The following is a 19,099-nucleotide window of genomic DNA, read 5'->3' as shown; positions in this document are numbered from 1 at the left end:
ATGAACATGTTAATATATGCTGTGCAAATAACAGAATAAACACACAAGTAAAATGACAGCAGTTAAGAAATCATCTGATCATTGCGATGCGGATATGTTTGCACCAGCTCTGCAATTCGGCACTCCAGTCAAGTCAAGTTTATTTATATAGCACTTCATACAATAGATTGCTTTAAAGCAAGCAGCATTACAGTGTCAAACATGAAAAAACAATGTCAGTGTCAACTTCACTTTCTACTTTAAAGTGGCTCTCCAATGTGTTCATGTTTTTACTCATGGACGTCTGACCTTGATGGACTGAACAGAAGAAATAAACCAGAAAAGATTTCCACATCAAAGAAGGCGGGCCTCGGAGCCACACCCACCTATTATGTAATCACCATGGGCCAATGGTAGTTTGAAGGTGTTTACCAGCCAGAGCAAACTTTTCCAGAATGTTCCCTTTGGCTGTTTCGAACTCCTGAAATGATTTGCAAATGTTCTAAATGATTCAACACCAGTTTATTCTTCGATTTTGCTTGAAGTATATCGTGGCCTTAAGGGTCAGGGGTAATGAATATTTAACTTTAGTACATAACTTGTCCTGTACTACAGACATGAATGATACCTCAGATTGTGTCTTGTTGAAGATATGTAATCAATGTATACAATTTTTTTTTTTTGCCAGACAAAAAAGACATATTTACACTGATAGAAGCATAAGTTTCTTCTTCCTAGTCCCTTATTTGTTGTTTTCTGATTCTCTTTCAGTTGCACATTTAAGTATTGATGGTTTGGAAAATGTGCAGTACGCATGTCAACTGAGGCCCTGTTTACACCTGACATTATGATGCGTTTTGGTCGATCCGATCACAAGTGCTTAATACAAGGGTAAACAGGGTGTAAAGCGTTTTGAGCTTGTCCACTTTTGACCACTTCCAGAGGTAGCTGAAAACTCATTCGACATGTTAATGTGGTCAAATGCGTTGAAACAGCCACAAAAGACCACCTTCTCTCTGCATACTGACCTAATGTGTAAACGTTCGTCAGCTGAAGACCCAAGTTTGATTTGAAGGTGAAAAACGTTACCAAGCACAATGTTTTCTTACCATTCCTGATTTCTAACACGCACGCACACCGTTTGGCTTGGTCTTGCAGCTATCAGAACTAAAGCTTCTGCTCTCTGTATATTTTTTCGTCGTCTCTGGTCGCGTTCATATGTAGATTGTGTGAGCTTATTTCGTCCATTAGTTCAAAAGATCTGAAAAAGCCCATACATTTACCTGCCTATAAACCCTCCCCTCGAAGAAATCAGGACAGAAGTGGTTGAAAGTGGACAAAAGAGGGCTGTTAATACACTTGACCACCATTAGGACAGAAATACACAAACATCATCATCTCTTTTTGCTTCCTCAGGGTCGCTGGTTCTGGAGAGTGAGGAGGAACAGAGTGCTGGATAACTACCCCATGCCGATCGGACACTTCTGGAGGGGTCTGCCGGGAGACATTGACGCTGCATATGAAAGGCATGATGGGCGATTTGTGTTTTTCAAAGGTATTTTCCCTTTCTAACTGCACTTGAAAACTGATATAGCTCTGCGCTGTTAAAAGTTAATATAGACCATAAAAATGTTATATTCGTGAGAGAAATTATTACCCAGGCTGGCAGAATTACATTACATTGAAGTGCTTTTTACATTAGAACAAGCCATTGATTTTGACGTTTGTCATTTAGTACAGGAAGTGTCCTTGATTTCCCTCAGGCACTTATGTGTAAGTCTGATGGATTTTACAGGTAGAGTTTCAAAGATGTGGCTTTTTGTTTTATATATGGGTTTAAGGTGAATGGACACAATTTAATTTTGGAGCTGTAATTTTGGAGATTGACCATAAATTTACCAAAGGAAGCAAAACACAGTGAATGCTTTAACTCACATTAGCTTCACTTCAATCAATTTTTGGTGTTTTTTTTTATTATAATTATTTACAGCTATTATTGAAAATTACAATTATTGTTACATTAGTAACAAGAAAAGAAACCCTTTTAATGAAAATGCTAGACTTTTTTTTGGCATATATATATATATATATATATATATATATATATTTTTAGCATTTTGCATGATTTGAAAATTACTTCATTAAGGGTATTACTGATGCATTTTATTTCACAGAATAAAAAACCCATTAACTTCAGCACGATGGAACCAGAAGTGCTAAAATGCTCAGGTTTTGGCATACAAAAAAAAAAAAAAAAATGTTATCCCTTCAGCACTCTATTTCAGCAACATCCATGCTAACATCCTTCTTAATAATATTTAAATAATCTCAGTTTATAACTGGAAACCAAATTTGCAAGTCATATGAACAGTATCAATGAAAATCTCTGGTGCAAAAGTCAACAGGCCAGAAATTCGTCACTGTTATTACCAAGCCTGCCAGCAGATTGAAATCAAAAACTGTTCAGAACACAGTGAAGTTTCCCACATTAGTTATACATATCAACACCCTGTACCCCTGAAACAGACATCTAACAACTTCCTGGTGAAGATTTCTGTGAAGATGAATGTGTATGTGCTGTACTTGAGGAAAGCTGGCTCCCATAAGGAAACTCTGTAGGGCAAGTGATGTCATTGGCAAGACCCTTTTAAATTTGGATTTCTGCCATTCGAGAAAATAGGGAGACCGAAAAACTTGGGGAGCAACATCTGTTCTTTGTGAAGCGAGGCCATTGCGTCAGCTAGCGGTTCTACCAGATGCTGACAGCAACGGTTGGACTTGGATAAGGGCCCGTTGAATCAAACGGGTCCGTAAGGATGGTGCCTCAGTGTCTGCCATACTGTAAAATAATAAAGACTGAAGCTCCCAATGTTTCTGTAACGACTCCATGCGATGCTCTGTCGTCACTTTAACCACTAAAATGTGGGATTCGAACCAAACCCACATTGTTAGTGCATCTTTTTCAGTGTTGTCATGCAGTTATATGTGTTATAATAGAGAGAAAACACCAATCTGTGGTTCAGTGCTAGAGACTGTGTCAAAGGTTGGAAAGTCCCTGTACATGCACCATGAAATCCTGTTACCCATTGAGTGTTGCTGCCTCCTTGTCTTTTCTACTTCCTCACCATTGTTTTCAACCTCTGTTCGTTCTTCATGTTCATTTTTGATCTTTTGAGTGGTTTTTTTTTTTTTTTAACCTGCTTTCTGGTGGTAGGCTGATATGCACGGCCGTCCCAAACATGGGGTCTTGACCAAAAATTGATGCACCTCTTGATGGAAATAAATGTTGTGATGTTATTTCCATCAAGAGGTGCATCAATTTTTGGTCAAGATCTTGTATTGGCAATGCAAGAGGTGAGCACTCTGTAAAGTCTACTCCAGCTCATCCCAAAGACTTTCAATGAATTTAAGGTCAGGACTCAGAGGTACCAATTCACACTCCATCAATTAGAGTTAACTGTTGCCAAACCTCTAACATAGAAACATAATAATCACTGCAATAATGATCCAGTCATAGACTGGATCATAGAGTATTTGCCTATTTAAATTCAAACAGTAGGGGTGTAACGATACCCTCGTGTCACAATTCAATACATATCACAATACTGAACTCATGATACAATATTATTGTGATACTCCAAGACATATGGTAAAAGGTTAACAAAAAATGTACTGTTGATTAAAATGCTAAATTTTGTATTAAATTGGGGTGGAAATGAATAGGCTTGGACTTGGTGCTGGTAACCCAATGCACAGGACAATGTTGATACCTGAATAAAATATTCATGATTCTGAAACTGAAACACAGATTTATTTAGATGAATATGCACTCTGTCACTGACTAGATATATTTAAAATAATGTAGGCCACTTTTTACTGTAACATAAGACATTTGGCATTATCAGGACCCACAAATATTCCCCCATTGCATTATTATACATTATATTCAACATTATATATAGTAGTTTAATGTAGTACTGACACTAAAACTCTGTAAACTTGAATTTTTTTCTCACATAGTAGTTTTCTTTTTGGGTGAACTATTCACAACACAGACTGTCACTATCCACTATACGATATTGTTGCATTTTTGTATTGCGATATATTGTGACACAATATATTGTTACACCCCTACCAAACAGCAACTTTTTTTGGGGGGGCCAGGCAGTGTACTATACTATAATATATTGTTCCGAGATTCTTCACGTCAGTGAATAAATGCATATGTATGCAATTAATGTTTGTATGTCATAATGGTCTGGTGGTACAACTTTCATTAAGCATGTCAGAGGTTCTGAGTTTTATTCCGCCCTTGTATAGTTTATTTTTTTCTCTCATTAAAACCAAAGATGTTTAAATCAAGAGAGGGAGTGGGGACAATATCGACCCTGGCAAAAATTAATGGGGGCATGTCCCATCTGTCCCAACCACAAATTACACCTATGCTGACATGGGTTTTTCAACAGGTGGCGGATATATAAACCTCATATGATGCCAAATGAGACGAACATAAAATTGCTGCAATAAAACACATTTTTTCCCCCCAGCACATTTTATACTATATTTCAAAATTCACAAAAAAAGTATTGGACTATCACTACTTTCTTCTTCTCTCTCTTGTGACAATCCACCTGTAGGAAGTCAGTACTGGTTGTTCAGGGAAGCCAACTTGGAGCCTGGCTACCCTCAAGAACTGATGGATTATGGCAGAGACATCCCATATGACAAGATAGACACAGCCATCTGGTGGGAACCCTCAGGCTTCACTTACTTCTTCAAAGGAGACTGGTGAGGGGATAGTCTTATTTTTGGTTCCACAAAGAATTCTGTTTGTCTAATCGTTCCCTTGTAATCCTCCCTGAGATGTCTTAAGGCCTTGACACACCAAGCTGATGGTTGGGCCATTGTTGAGCATCTGCCGGCTCAGTTTTGACATTGTCAGGGGTATTTTGGCCGATTGAGCATGTTGAATCGGCATGCATTGGTGTGATAGAGAACTCTGATTGACTGTTCAGCTTAGCAATCGAGTCGGTGTATGAGAATAAAAGCAAACGTGATGAAAGCTAGCAAAGAAGTCAAGACTGCACAGACAGAAGGCTGTTCTAAATTTACATCAACTTACCTGAGCATTCCAATGCATGAATAACTTCATAACAACCTGAGCTGCCTGGAATGAAGAAAGTGATCAGCATGATTTATATTGAAAATGGTTAGCAAGCGCTGCTTTGTTTGTATATCTGCAGTACTAGTTTCGGTTTCTGTTTTTGATTGATGAATATAGACTATTGATACCTGCTGATATAGACGGTGATTTCCTTACATCAGGCACAGAACGCATGTGTTAGTTGACAGTTGCCTATAATCTTTGTGGTGTGTTCAAGCGCAGCTTTTTAGCCGAGACGCAGCCGACGAGAGGCGACAACACAGTCAGTTTTCATCGCCTCTAGTCCTTTCACGTCAGCTTGGTGTGTCACGGCCTTTACTGACCCTGGTTTACACCTGGTCTTAACATTGGTCTCGGGTGGTCCGCTGAGAGAGATTGATGTTTACTCCTGGTATTAACGTGTCTCGCATGCTGCTTCAGTGACCACCCCAGATTGGATTTCATCGAGGGGAGGGTTACTATTTTTTGACTACATATAACCATTTTGCAATAAATGGGTCAATGACACTGCATCTATTTATTTATTAAAAAATACATCAAATTCATACATTCAATGAATTGAACACACCTCTTTAATGACATGATTTTCATTTCTAAATAAAAACATAATAATTTTAATATTTTTACAGAGCATAAAGTCAAATATGTCAGGGTGAAACAACTGTCCTGATATAATAATGAAAAAAAAAAATCCCCCATGAAAAGAATTTAGAAAAAGAAAGAAACCTTAAGTAGTTTAAAATATTTTATTATAATTTCCTAGAAAAAAACTGCTTTAAAGCTTGTTGATGATACAGTAAGTCTCTTAAAATAGCACATCATTAAGTTAGTTTATATTGAAAAATGAGGTGTGAGTTTCCCAAAACTATATAATTAAAACATAATTAATTAATTAAAAATTAATTGCACCTGATATTTGTCACAATAATAATACATTAATACATTTACTTCAAAATATGTTTTATAAATTGTATAATTTTATAAATATTTCATATTTGTAGAAGATATACTATAAAATAATGGTTACGATGTGAATACTCTCATGTATTCAAGGTGTAAATAAAATGTTATTACTTTTTACTTGGTTTAAACTAGTTGAAAATTGGATAAATTCTAGACCATATCAAAAGTTAATGTACTTGTATTTATTTCTATTTAAGTCATACATAGTTTAATGCATGTTTAATACAGTCATACATGGCAAAGTTTAAAAGCCCTTGATTTATGACAATGATAACATCCTTCAGTGTTTGTTTTGCATTAGCATTTATGATACAAATGCAAAGTGACCTCCTTGAAAGTGGTGTGCACTTATGGTGGGATCACCTGAGATGGATGTTAATATCATGTGTAAATGGGGTCAATGTGCTGTTGCTGAAATGGGTGCATTAAGGAAAGTCAGAATAATATGCATTGAATTTGTGTTTGATAAACTACAGGTACTGGCGCTTTAATGAGCACTCCAGAGCTGCGGATCAGGACTACCCTAAGCCAATTAGTGTGTGGGGCACTTCTGTGCCGTCTTCTCCCAAGGGGGCTTTCCTCAGCGATGATGGAGGTGAGTGAGTGAAATGGTGTGTGGGGTTGAGGGGTCATCTAGAGCTTGTCACCTTAATGTACAGGATGGATGAGGATCAATCAAATGGTAAAACAAAGGAAGTGAGAGAAAGTAATGTATGAAATGTGATTTGAGAAAATAATGTGATATTATCTGAAAACACATCACTGAAAGCCATTTCAGTCCCCATTTAAAGGGGACCTTTAAAATCTCTGGCGTCCCCAGAATGTGTCTGTGAAGTTTCAGCCCCACAGATCATTTATTGTAGCTTATCAAATTTGCCCCTATTTGGGTGTGAGCAAAAACACACCGTTTTTGTGTGTGTCCCTTTAAATGCAAATGAGCTGCTGCTCCCAGCCCCCTTTCCAGAAGAGGGCGGAGCTTTAACAGCTCACGCTTCAGTTGCTCAACAACAACAAAGCTGGAGAATCTCACGCAGCCAAAATGAGGATTGTCAGTAACGGTGTTCAGCCTTACATTGTTCAAACCGGAGTCGACACTGATGGAGAGACTCAGGAAGAAGTTACAACTTTTAGAATGAAACTGGACATTTCTGAATGGTTAGTGGATAAATTTATGTAGTTGCTGTGGAGTTGATTCAACTCATAAATTCCTGCAAATTTAACTGTATTGACAGGATCTGTGGCATGATACCGATTACCATAGATATTCTTTTTTTTTTTTTTTTTGCCGTTTTTTGCCTTTATTATGATAGGATAGTATAGAGTGACAGGAAACGAGGTAGGAGAGAGAGTGGGGGGACGGGATCGGGAAAGGTCCGAAAGCCGGGACTCGAACTTGGGTCGCCTTAAGCGTAGCAGCGCTCCATCCACGAGGCTATCGGTGCTGACATATCATTTTTGATTTAAAGGAATAGTCATCATTTACTCCTTCTGCAGTTTCAGACCTGTGACTTTCCATGACTTTCTTTATTCTGTGGAACACAAAAGAGGATATTTTGAAGAATGTTGGTAACTAAACCATTTTGGTTCCATTGACTTCCATTGTAAGGACAATGGCTGATAACAGAATACTTCCTAAATGTAACACTAAAACAAGCATTTTCTGCTTTGAAGCAATATGTATTGTGAAAAGTGCAATAAAAATAAACTTGAATTGAATTGAATTCTGTGTGTGTTTGCAGGTGGAACTGAAATGTGTTTTATGTGCCTTATTTCCCCCCCATTCAGTCAGTGAATAAAGCTAAATTTAGTTTATATGCAGTGCCAGTGATGTACTCAACACATTTTTAACTCTCCAACTTTGTCTCTCACACAGCTTATACGTACTTCTACAAAGGTACAAAGTACTGGAAATTTGACAACCACAGAATGACGAGTGAGCCGGGCTACCCAAAGTCCATTCTTAGAGACTTCATGGGCTGTAATGTGGACCTTGATCCTGACAGAGACACCGACGTGGACCCGGGACGCAAGTGGCCTGATCGGCCACCCTTCAACCCGGATGCTGGCCGAGACAAAGACAAAGACAAGGAAAAGGAAAAGGACAAAGAGAGAGACAACACCAATGACGTTGACTCTAAAGAAGGGACGGAAGAGAAAACAAATGAAGTGGACGTGGTTCTGAAGATAGATGAAACGGAGCGTACCATGAACATCATCATGGTGACGGTACCCCTGGTCCTGGTGCTGTGCATCTTGGGATTGATCTACGCTATTATTAACACACTACAGAGGAAAGGAGCACCCAAGTATTTAGTTTACTGCAGACGTTCACTGCAGGACTGGGTTTAACCTCTCAGAATGACCTCCGATCCTTCCATTTCACATGCCCAAAAACTTTGCACACACAAAACACCAACATAAACACACACACACACACACACATACACTCACACTTTCATGTTCACCCTTCTTTTCCTTTCCCATGGTGCTTTCCTAACATGTTGTCTAGTCTATTTATATCAGAAAGTTTGCACATTGATTTTGTTGTTGGGTTTTTCTTTTCATAACATTTTATTTGATTTTATTTTGAATCAGGTTTTTGTGGGTTTTTCTTGATTTCTATTTTTAAGATGTCACAATCTAGATCTCTAATCACAGTGTAAAAGATGAACAGGAAGTCTTGCAGAGCATAAAGAGAGGAAAAGGAAAGCGGAGAAAGGAATATCTCGCTTAGGAATATTTCTGCATCCATTCACCTTTTCTCAGGACTCTCAGCTGTGGTTTTCCAACTGACCGGGCAAGTCATAATACATCATCATAAAGACCATAAGGACTGTGGCCACTTCTATCATAACTTGTTGATAATATGTTGATATACAGTGGGGTCCAAACGTCTGAGACCACATGGAAAGTCTAATTTAAACCTGAAAATAAACAAAGTTTCAGGATTTAAAAAAAAAAAAAAAAAAAAAAAGTAAAATACATTTTGTCATAAGTTTTTTTTTTTTTTTTTTTTTTTTCCTTTTTAATTTATTTTTGTTTATGCAGCTTGAGTGTTGCTGTCAAAGCAAATAAATTCATGTTAATTTTTCAGTTCAAACTGTTATTCTAATAATATTTTTAATGTAGAAAGCATTTATTGCATTAAAAAATTGAAACATTTTCAACTAGTGGTCTCTGACTTTTCGACCTTCCTTTTTGGAGTCAATTCACAAGCAACTGGACCTGGTTTAACTAAGTCCAGTTGCGTTTGATTTAATTTTATCTGCTATTTCTTTTGGTGTCATAAAATAGGGACTTTTCTCTAAACTTTGCTTACCTAGTGCGATCGTAACCAAGTCACATTTTATTGCCCCTTGTTTTAACATGTTTTATGTGGTTCCGTCCAAATTTGTAGAGCCCTCCTGACTTCTTTCTTGCAAGCTGGTGTGTTTTCATCTCCAACAGTGCCGTGATACTGTGGCGATTATAATTTTTATTGTCTGAGAAGCATAACATTTCGGTTGGTTTCATTAAGGGGGTTTGAAAAAGCTCGAGGCATTGAGAGAGATTGTACGTTTGCTGGTGCTGGAGCCATTTGCTGAGTTTATATTTATATAATAGCTTTACATTGTTCAATCAAATGAAAATATGAAAAATAGAACTATAAAATACATACCACTAGTGTACACCATTTAAAACTCAGTAAAATACACTTGAAAAAAGCTTCTTGGGGCCTAATTATAAATAAAAGCCTTAGTAGGGGCCCACTGTTGTAGGGAATGTTAGGTAATAGTCTAATTTAAAAAAACAGCAGGGGGTGAAAGCCATTGGTAACCTCCTTCTACCCAAACCCAAAGCTCTCCCTAACAAAGAAATATCACTTAGAGGTGGGCTGAGACGAGAGGGGAAAAAAGCAGGGACAACTGTGAGTTCAAAAGGAAAGGGTGAAGATGCAGAAACCTTATATCTTAAGTCTTTGCGAAAGGGCTTAAAGTGTGTTAGTAGAGTCTGAACTAGATTGTATTACAGTGATGGGGATATTTTAGGGGTGGGGGTGTAAGAAACAAACAGGCGGGAGTAGGTTAAACCCATTGCAAGCGCCCTCTCGAAGGCTGAAACGTACACAAGTATGAGATCATATATAATTTAGTCGTCTCAATTTTATGTGCTGCATTCTCAGAATTGCCTCAAGGGGCGCTATATCAGACATTAGTGTAAACATAATGGTGACTTCCTCCACAACCAAGAATGAATTTTTCATCCATGGCCAGATATTCGATTACTGCCAGGAAGCAACAGTTTGAGAATCTTGCTGAGCAAGTTTTAGTTAAACTGTAGACATGTTTCTAGCTAGCTACCTGAATAAAACATTTAATGATACTTGACATTTGAAGGTAACTCCATTGCCTCGCCTTGAGTACTAAGTTTTGAATACCAATGCACATTAAGTGTATCCGCCGACGAGACCAATGCACTTTGCAGTGCATTGGTCTCGCATTGACATCTGCGTTAGCATACTTGCTTAGAGTATATTTTTGGCCTAAGCTTGAGCCGCTTGGTAGATAGCGTGTGTAGCAATGCCATCCCTATATGAGAGCTTGTTGGCACACAGTCCCATGGCCCACATTGCCAAGGTCCACTGCCAGTTATTTTTGGAGCGCATTCCTTGACCAGCAGAGGAAATAGGATCCCTGTTTCATTCACGACTTATTCATGCTGATGTGATCTACTAGGCAAAATAGACAAATTAGGCAAGTTTCCTAACGTTGTAAGATATAACTGCTGTCAGGTAGGTCTGTGTTTGCTTTCTGTGGTGTTTGCTTAGTCTTATGTCTAATCTACATAAACACAGCTAGTATACTAGGACACGGAAGGCATTGAAAAACAAACCGCTGCCACTTTTTAAAGTGCCTCTGACAAAATCTCAGTCATTTACCCTTCGCAATCAGCGAGAGAGTACCTCCTTTTGTAGCAGAAGAGGTAGACGTAGAGGAGAGAACGAAAGTGAGTGGTATTATAAATATTGCTCTGTCAGACAAGGTAGAGCAGAAAGCACTTTGATAAATATTATTGGAAGAGTAGAGGAGACGCAGGACAGTCATGATCGGAATGCTGTCACTGATGAATCCCACCGAATACCGTTGCCAGGCGATCCGCCCCTCCTCGTAGTGCTCCTGTCGTCCGAGGAGATTTGGAGGAGAGTTAATCAGACATAAAAGCTCTTCCATCCCTCCCCCAATGCCCTTTACCTTCTCCTCCACTTGGCCAGATCAATGAGGAATACATAAACAGGCTTGAAGGATATCTGAAACGCTCACTCTCAGGGGCTCACTCAGGCCTTATTCCTGTCTTGTTCCCACTACAGCCCATTCTTTGTCTTATTTTAATACTCCTTTATGGCCTTTTCCATAATGTGCCACTTTTTTTTCTTAAACGTACCATGATATTAGCATGGTCTTTGGGACATACTGTAGTAACCTGGTATTACCATTTTTTTTGGACACAACCATGATGGTTATGCAATTGTATTATTATTACCTTAGAGCCAAAATCATCTACATCAATAGGGTAATAATTTCTTTGAGGTCCTTAGGTACACATCTTTGGAGCCCCATTCCTCCTATTTCCACCCCTAGTGGTAAACAGCTTATCTTGCATTAGGCAACAAAATTAGGGAAAACATGTTTTGGTAGGATTGTCACTTTGGTGACTGTAATAGTGATCCTAGGGGACTCAAAAGGTCAGCAAATGTTGTATTCCTAACGGTTAGTCTGGGCTGTATTCACTGAGAGGCGTTAGTGGTCCATTTTCTCTGTATTAGCTGAGGGGCCCTATTTGTCAGAAGGGGCCCAGGGCCCTAGTGGTCATGTCCCATTGTATGTGCCCGGGGGCCCTAGTGGTCATGTCCCACTGTATGTGCCCAGGGGCCCAGGGCCCTAGTTGTCATGTCCCACTATATGCGCCCAGGGCCCTAGTGGTCATGTCCCACTGTATGCGTTCAGGGCCATAGAAGTCATGTCCCACTGTATGTGCCTGGTGGCCTGGGGCCCTACTGGTCATGTTCCACTGTATGTGCCCAGGACCCTAGTGGTCATGTTCCACTGTATGTGCCGAGGGCCCCGGGCCCTAGTGATCATGTCCCATTGTATTTGCCTGGGGGCCCTACTGGTCATATCCCACTGTATGTGCCCAGGGCCCTAGTGGTCATGTCCCACTGTATGCGGTCAGCTTGAGCTGTATACACCAATGACCCTTGTGATGAGTCCCCTATGCCAGTCCTTTTAACGGTCTTTGGCACAGCTGTAGGCATTGGTGGCCCCTGGGAACTGGCACCACTGGTTCGGTCCATAATCCAGTCCAGATGGTATCTGATACATTCGCTGTCTCTGATGTTACCATCAGAGTAAGGTTTCAAGGGCACTAATCTAATATGCATAAAAACTGTATTACTAAGTATGTTTGTTTCTACACTGATTTTTTTTTTCAGAGATGATAAGGGTGACTAAACAAGATTGTGGTAGACAATGACTGATAATCAAAACAGTCTGTTTATTTGTTAGTATGTGATAGTGTAGGTTTTAAGGTCTAATATTTTCACCGTCATCTCAAATCAACTCTTGGCCAAGTTTAGGACTGGCTCTTATAACAATGGCCCCTCTCTCTTGCTGCATTATTGTCCTGCACATTGCTTCTGGCCAACAGGAAGATAGACTGGGCCCACAGCCAGGGCCACAAAGCTTCCTCCCACCAGCCCTCACACTAGCATTGCATACTAACAACAGCCTCTGTTCAGAAAGCTTTGAGTGTGAATCATGGATGTTGACCGTTTTGGTCACACCGTTCCCATAAACGCAGCTCAGGACCACTGCTATTTTATGCAATGATGGGTTTTTCATCACAGTTAAATGGAGTTTGACCACCCAAATGGACAGTACAGTGACGCTACATATGCCGTGTGACTTCTTTCTGTGTATGTATATTCTCCTGATATAAGCTTGAGCTCTGATCAGAGGTGCCTCTAAGAACATCCGTCCACACCATTTATTAACCAGCTGCAGCTATTCGACTGCAATCATTGTTGACTTACTGAATAAATAGCCAAAAAAAAAAGGTTGAGACAATATGTTGTCTTCACCTTTGTTGAGTCAGCTGTGTAGAATGAGACAGTGTGCATTATTCTGTGTCAAGGGTAGATTCAATATCAAATCAACCCTGTTGTGTGACAACGCGTCTAGGCATGCACACTGTCTTGAAGGGAATCTCACTTTACTTAATGAGCCTTACAAAAACATGCTGTTTAAAACTAGACAAAGCATTTCAGACAAAATATGCAGTAGTAGCAAATCACTAACATTTAAAGCAATGCTGTTTATGTGCACAAAGTTGTGCTGCAGTGTTTTCTTAAACACCTCATCATCTTTATTAATAATGGTAAAGTGAAATTTAGATGGTCATGTTTTCAGTTAATATTTTTCTTAATATTATCTTAAATTTGGTCATTTTTAAAATTGTAAATAGTACCTTTTCAATATTTTTCTTTTGTGTTTTTTTTAGATTTCTACCTGTTAATAACATTCCGATTTGTGTTTTTGATTTTTTCTTATGTAGAAACTGAGGATTTTATACATTTGTGTTTGTTCACATCTTCCGAGTGTGTTTAACGATCCATGCTGGACATGTAAACAATAATAAAAGAATAAAAGATGTTAAAGAATTAAGTCTCCGTTTTCTGTTGAAATTCCACAGTTACTTATCAAAAAGATTTTTACTTTACACACATTCTTGGTCTTGTGCACAATTCAACATTGCATCAAATTTCACAAGTAAAATGGGCTGCAAACACAATGTCATGTTGATTTTAAACTTTTTATATAATTAGCCAATACTTTTGAGTATGCATGAAAAAGCATTGTTTCAGTTGTTAAGGTTCATTGTTGTCGTTGCCTTTCATGGTTGTCCGTGTTTTGTCCACACTGAACTGTACAGTGCAGACCTCCAGGGATCTCCACTGTAAACAAGCCTTGTCCTTCCCAACCCCCATCGCTGGGCTCTCCTCTCTCCCAGGAGAAAGATTGGGTCCCTGAATCAGCTAGCACTTCCTCTCCCTCAGGAAAGAGCAGGGCCATATGGGCCATGGGAGACAGGGCGGGATATTTATAGTCGCTGAAATACAAAGAGAAAAGAAGAAAGTGATCGAAGCATGAAGAACAGGTGCCACAAATCCAGAGTGTGTTGTTAATTTATATACAGTTTTAATTATTATCATCTGTGCAGGAAGCTTTATGGATCATTGCCAGTTTCACTACACCATGGTTGTGGACCACCTAGATTAAAAAAAAAACCTTTCAACAAAACTCACTTAAAGCTGCAGTCCATAACTTTTTTTTGGTTAAAAATTATCCAAAATCAATTTTTGAGCAAGTACATAACCAACCAGCGTTCAAAGCTATCTCCTTACCTTAGCCCGATTCACAACTGTAAGCTTGTTGTAATGTTTTATAATAAAATCGAAACTGGTGGGTTTCCGCGGAAGCTTTTCTCACAGCAGCTGAAATAATTAAACTTATCATTTTGATGCCGGATTGTAATCCAGAAAGGTCCAAATGACAATCCTCAGTGACAACTGGAGATTAACCCGTCAAAAGCAAAAGACGTCGGACTGCGGAGTGGCTACAGAAATTGAAATCTACAGGTAACGCTAACACACACTAAATACACATAGTCACACAATGCTGATGTTGTTAACATTAATAGTTTGAGAACAAAGTATAACAATAATAATAATTTGCATGGTTTGACGTGATCCGAGCTAAGCGATCATTAGATTTAATCACCATTGGTAGCGCAATTTATTATAGGCCTAATGCTTTTTTCCTCAGTTGATCAGAACAAAAATGGCAGACATGTTACTTGTTCAAATGACATTTTCTGGTAAAAATTTTTATTTTGGTCATACTTCCAAGATGTAGAATCTGTGATTCTGAAGTACAGTATCCACACCGATGTGGTGACTGACACCAAACATTAGATTCATCCGCGCTGAGGAGCCGTGCCGATACACAACACACGTAAAGATAATTCTGCATATAACTGCAATTGCAGGTTTCAAACAGAGATGGCGACAAAGAGGCAACATGTACGGACTGCAGCTTAAATGTTTCCTCCCCTTCTCTCTGTTATGTCCTTTTTCCTCTATCAATATCTGTGTTGAAAAAATAGCAAATAGCAAGTTTGCTAAACTCCCATCCCCTCTATGTTTGGAATAACATGGTATCATACTACTCTTTCTGCAGTATCCACATTTTCTGAATGCATGGATGACCTACACCTCTGTTCAAAAGTTTAGGGTCCGTTTTCCGGATGCATTGCAATGTATGACAGCAAATACTTTTTACATTGTTCCAAAATTTCTATTTCAAATAAAGTCTGTTCTTATGAACTTTCTATTCATTAAAGAATCCACAAAAATTTTAAGCAGTGCAATGTTTCGACTGTGATAATAAATGTTTCTTGAGCAGCCAATCAGCATATTAGAATGATTTCTGTAGAATCATGTGACACTGTATTTTTGATCAAATAACAGACTTCTTAGTAAAACAACAACAAAAATACTCGTGTACAGTACATTTGCCTAAAGGTGCTGTATAAACAGATGCATGTACTGCAAAAATAGTATTAATATGCTATGAGCTTATTGTGTTGAATTTGCCTTTACTTTCTATTTCCAGTGTAATGAATGAACCGGAATGTGGGCTTTTTCTTGATTTATTGGGATTGCTAAAACCATTTTAAAACCAAAAATATTATTATACATGTAAAATAACCATTTTATTTTCAAAACATTAACTGAAACCACTCGCTGAATGCAACGTAATGAGGTAAAACAAGCAGGCAGACAGTATTCAGTGTATACTAGCGTTAGCAGTATGCTAGTATTCCACTCCAAAAAGAGGCTGAATTCAAAATAGCATACTAGTCTACTAATCTTACTATGTTCGCCATATGATTCTACTTAATTCTGAGTTAATTACTTTCAGATCCCCACCTGGTGTTTGTTAAAGAAACACACTTAACACTCGCCCCTCCCTGAGGCACCTGCTATTTCCTAACAGATCGTCTTGAAGAAAACAGGTGGGTCTGACGCTGTCGCTAACATAGCTTGTTTCAATTTTGACAGCATCCCCCACTCTATTCAGTTGTCTTTGTCCCTGCTGGGGAATGAGGTCAGTGTTTTTAGCAGAAAGCATGTGGTTCGGAGTGTTTATTTGTGGAAGAATTAGGGTGGGCAGCGATCGCACACTATAAGATCTCTCCATAAAATCCACGACTCTAACAAGGCCCAGCAAGCACATTCTTTCTTAGGATTTATATGGTTTCCTTTACAAACAATTTCAAGTTTTCCTCTGCTAAACTTGTAAACAACACAGACCAAAACAACTTAACACACCTTTTAATTGCACACGTCTAATGCGAGCCATGGGTCTACTTCGCCTGAATGTCGAGAGTATAAACTAATTTCCTAACACACGATGAACACCTGCAGCTCTGAGGCGTTTTCTCTTAAATTAACCCTCCAAGGACATGCCTGTTTTTCTAACCTGACACACTTATGACCACACACACGTAACCCTAGAAGGCACTAAATGCTTCATCAGCTTAATCTCTGGCCAGTCAAAAGACTGATTGGCACCTCTGAAGGTAGGCTACACAATGCGTTAAAGAAACAGTGACACGATGGCTGAGCACAAAGGTGGCTATTAGGATGTTGTGGAAACTTTATTCCTCCAAGGGTCTTTAAACTATTTCCTGATCAGTAATGTTGTCAACAAAGTCCACTTAGTGCATGTCACATTGAATGCATTAGCATTATCGCGGAAACAAAAGTCATACGGGAAGAGGAAATCCAAGATTAATATAGAATCTAAGGGTGTATTAAGAATGACATTCTACTCATATTACTTTCATTATGCCCCTTACGAAAAAGTGCACTTAATTGTATTGAATGTCGACGTGTAGTGTACTTCAAATCATAAAAGTAGGCTATATTTTCAAACAACTGTTCTTGCAGTATAATAAAATAATGACATAAAAGGCCACTTAAAGGGAATTAAGACTTGTATGGCTTAATGTAACATAAATGATGTATCTTACTGAAAAAGAAAACATTATTTAAAAAATCCATGACATATTTGGACAATGGGGGGCGCCATTTTGTTTAGGTGCACAGTGCATTCTACGTCGATGACGTCAAATGGCTGCACTCGGTGAGCTACTCACGCTACCCTGTTGATATTTTTACCACAACACAGCTCGGAATATAATATACGATGCCAATTTTCAGTCAATGGGCAACAAGAAAAGCGATGCAAGTCTTCACTGCTTTACTAGCGATAAGAGGAGAAGAGAACAAAGACGCAGGTCTTTAGGAAGTTTTATTCGTCCACATTCTTCACAATTTCCCATTCTTTTCTCCTCTTATCGCTAGTAAAGCAGTGAAGACTTACATCGCTTCTCTTGTTGCCCATCGACTGAAAATTACAAACAAAAGCAGCACAATGTGGCATTATATATTATATTCCGAGTTGTGTTGCGCTAAAAATACCAACAGGGTAGGGTCAGTAGCTCACCGAATGCAACCATTTGACGTCATCGACGTAGAATGCACTGTGCACCTAAACAAAATGGCGCCCCCTATTTTAACGCTGTCCCTTGTAACCATAGACTGTAAAAAAAAAAAAAATGGACAACGCACCTTCACTCTCTTCCATTGTAGTAACTGAAGCCGCCAGTGTGCCAATATGGCACTGACATCTTGAGTCTCGAGTCTGCGCAGTAATGGACACTTTCAGGACTCGTGTGGCACGCTTACTTATGGTGCTTTGCCGAGAGCAGGTGTGTGTGTGAGTTTAGGAGGAGGCGTGGCTTTGGAGATGCTCTGAAGGGAAGGTGGGATGTTATGATTTGAAAGCTAGCTCGCTATAGAGTACCTCAGGGATGACGTGTTTTTGTAGGCCAACCTGGAAGTTAGCGGCGCACGGGTTCCCTCGATCTAAAGCCAATGCATTTTTCCCATAGACTTTTGGAAAATTGCAAAAAATAAGCTCTGTGTTTAACAAAGGGTTATGACAGTTACACGTTTTGTCTATCAAGATAATCTTTACAAGTTAACACAACATTTATACATTTTGAAGCCTAAATAAAGTCGTCAGATATAAAAAGCTAACAGTAGGCTATAAACGGACTACAGCACACCATGGTAGCGGATCAACGTCACCACCACCAAGCTTCCTCAAACTTTATTTATAACTCGCTGATTATGATCTACGCTGTGTATGAATACTTATCCACTTTTTCATGAGAAATGCTGTCCAAATGTCCTGTTTGTCATGATGACGTCTAAAGTCCCCGCCAAAGGAAGTAGTCCCTTTTAGCAATTTGATAGCAACCAGTGTTTTTAAGACACAATAAAGGTTTAAAAAAAATCACAAGCGGGTTATAACTGGTGTGTTTTATGTCATAGATCAAATTTAGAGGCTTTGTTAACCACAGACCTTATTTCAGGCGATTTAGGAAAAACCCATTCAAAAAACCCACTGACTTTGGGGCGATGGAACCGGAAGTCATAAAATGCTAACTCGCTTCCGGGTTTTGCCTACAAAAACACGTCATCTCTGAGGTACTCTATTGACCCTTCACGGGAGTTTGATTGACAGGCGATCTAACCAATCATGACGCCGAATCCGCCATTTTGTATGACAAAGCAGTCAGGGGAGTTAGCAGATTAGCATTGGTGGACTTAAACTTAAAAAATGATGTGTACTGACTTCTTTCTGTGGTTGAAATGTGGTTCATTCATGTTTATTTGATGATATAAATTAACTAGTAAGAAGAGATGATCGGTTTATGAGCTGCTTGATCTGAGGCGCTACAGCAATCTGTCACGACACATTAAAGAGCCACAAAAAATGGTTTAAATTTCTTTAAAAATTACAACATTTGAAATTTGAGACT

The 19,099-nt window shown here is 38.9% G+C and overlaps 1 protein-coding gene and 1 long non-coding RNA gene across 2 annotated transcripts in view; one reads left to right on the top strand and one right to left on the bottom strand.

Annotated features, from left to right (window-relative positions):
* Nucleotides 1-13,802, top strand: part of mmp15b (matrix metallopeptidase 15b) — a 41,935-nt gene extending 28,133 nt beyond the window's left edge. Inside the window, exons 7-10 of the mRNA XM_051900154.1 lie at nucleotides 1,396-1,534; nucleotides 4,617-4,767; nucleotides 6,583-6,701; nucleotides 7,980-13,802. Of these exons, the coding sequence (XP_051756114.1) occupies nucleotides 1,396-1,534; nucleotides 4,617-4,767; nucleotides 6,583-6,701; nucleotides 7,980-8,455 (885 nt within the window). The 3' untranslated portion in view covers nucleotides 8,456-13,802. The remainder of the gene's footprint in view (nucleotides 1-1,395; nucleotides 1,535-4,616; nucleotides 4,768-6,582; nucleotides 6,702-7,979) is intronic.
* LOC127515959 (uncharacterized) lies at nucleotides 10,836-18,696 on the bottom strand. The gene is made up of 2 exons (XR_007930894.1): nucleotides 17,841-18,696; nucleotides 10,836-14,251 (listed from the first exon to the last, which is right to left on the bottom strand). It is a non-coding gene; the product is annotated as an uncharacterized LOC127515959 (long non-coding RNA).
* Between the last annotated feature and the right edge of the window lie 403 nt (nucleotides 18,697-19,099).

The sequence above is a fragment of the Ctenopharyngodon idella genome, chromosome 7 (assembly GCF_019924925.1).
Source record: "Ctenopharyngodon idella isolate HZGC_01 chromosome 7, HZGC01, whole genome shotgun sequence".
Lineage (NCBI taxonomy): Eukaryota > Metazoa > Chordata > Actinopteri > Cypriniformes > Xenocyprididae > Ctenopharyngodon > Ctenopharyngodon idella.
The sequence above is the reverse complement of the archived record's forward strand: the minus strand, read 5'-3'. Positions and strand labels throughout refer to the sequence as shown.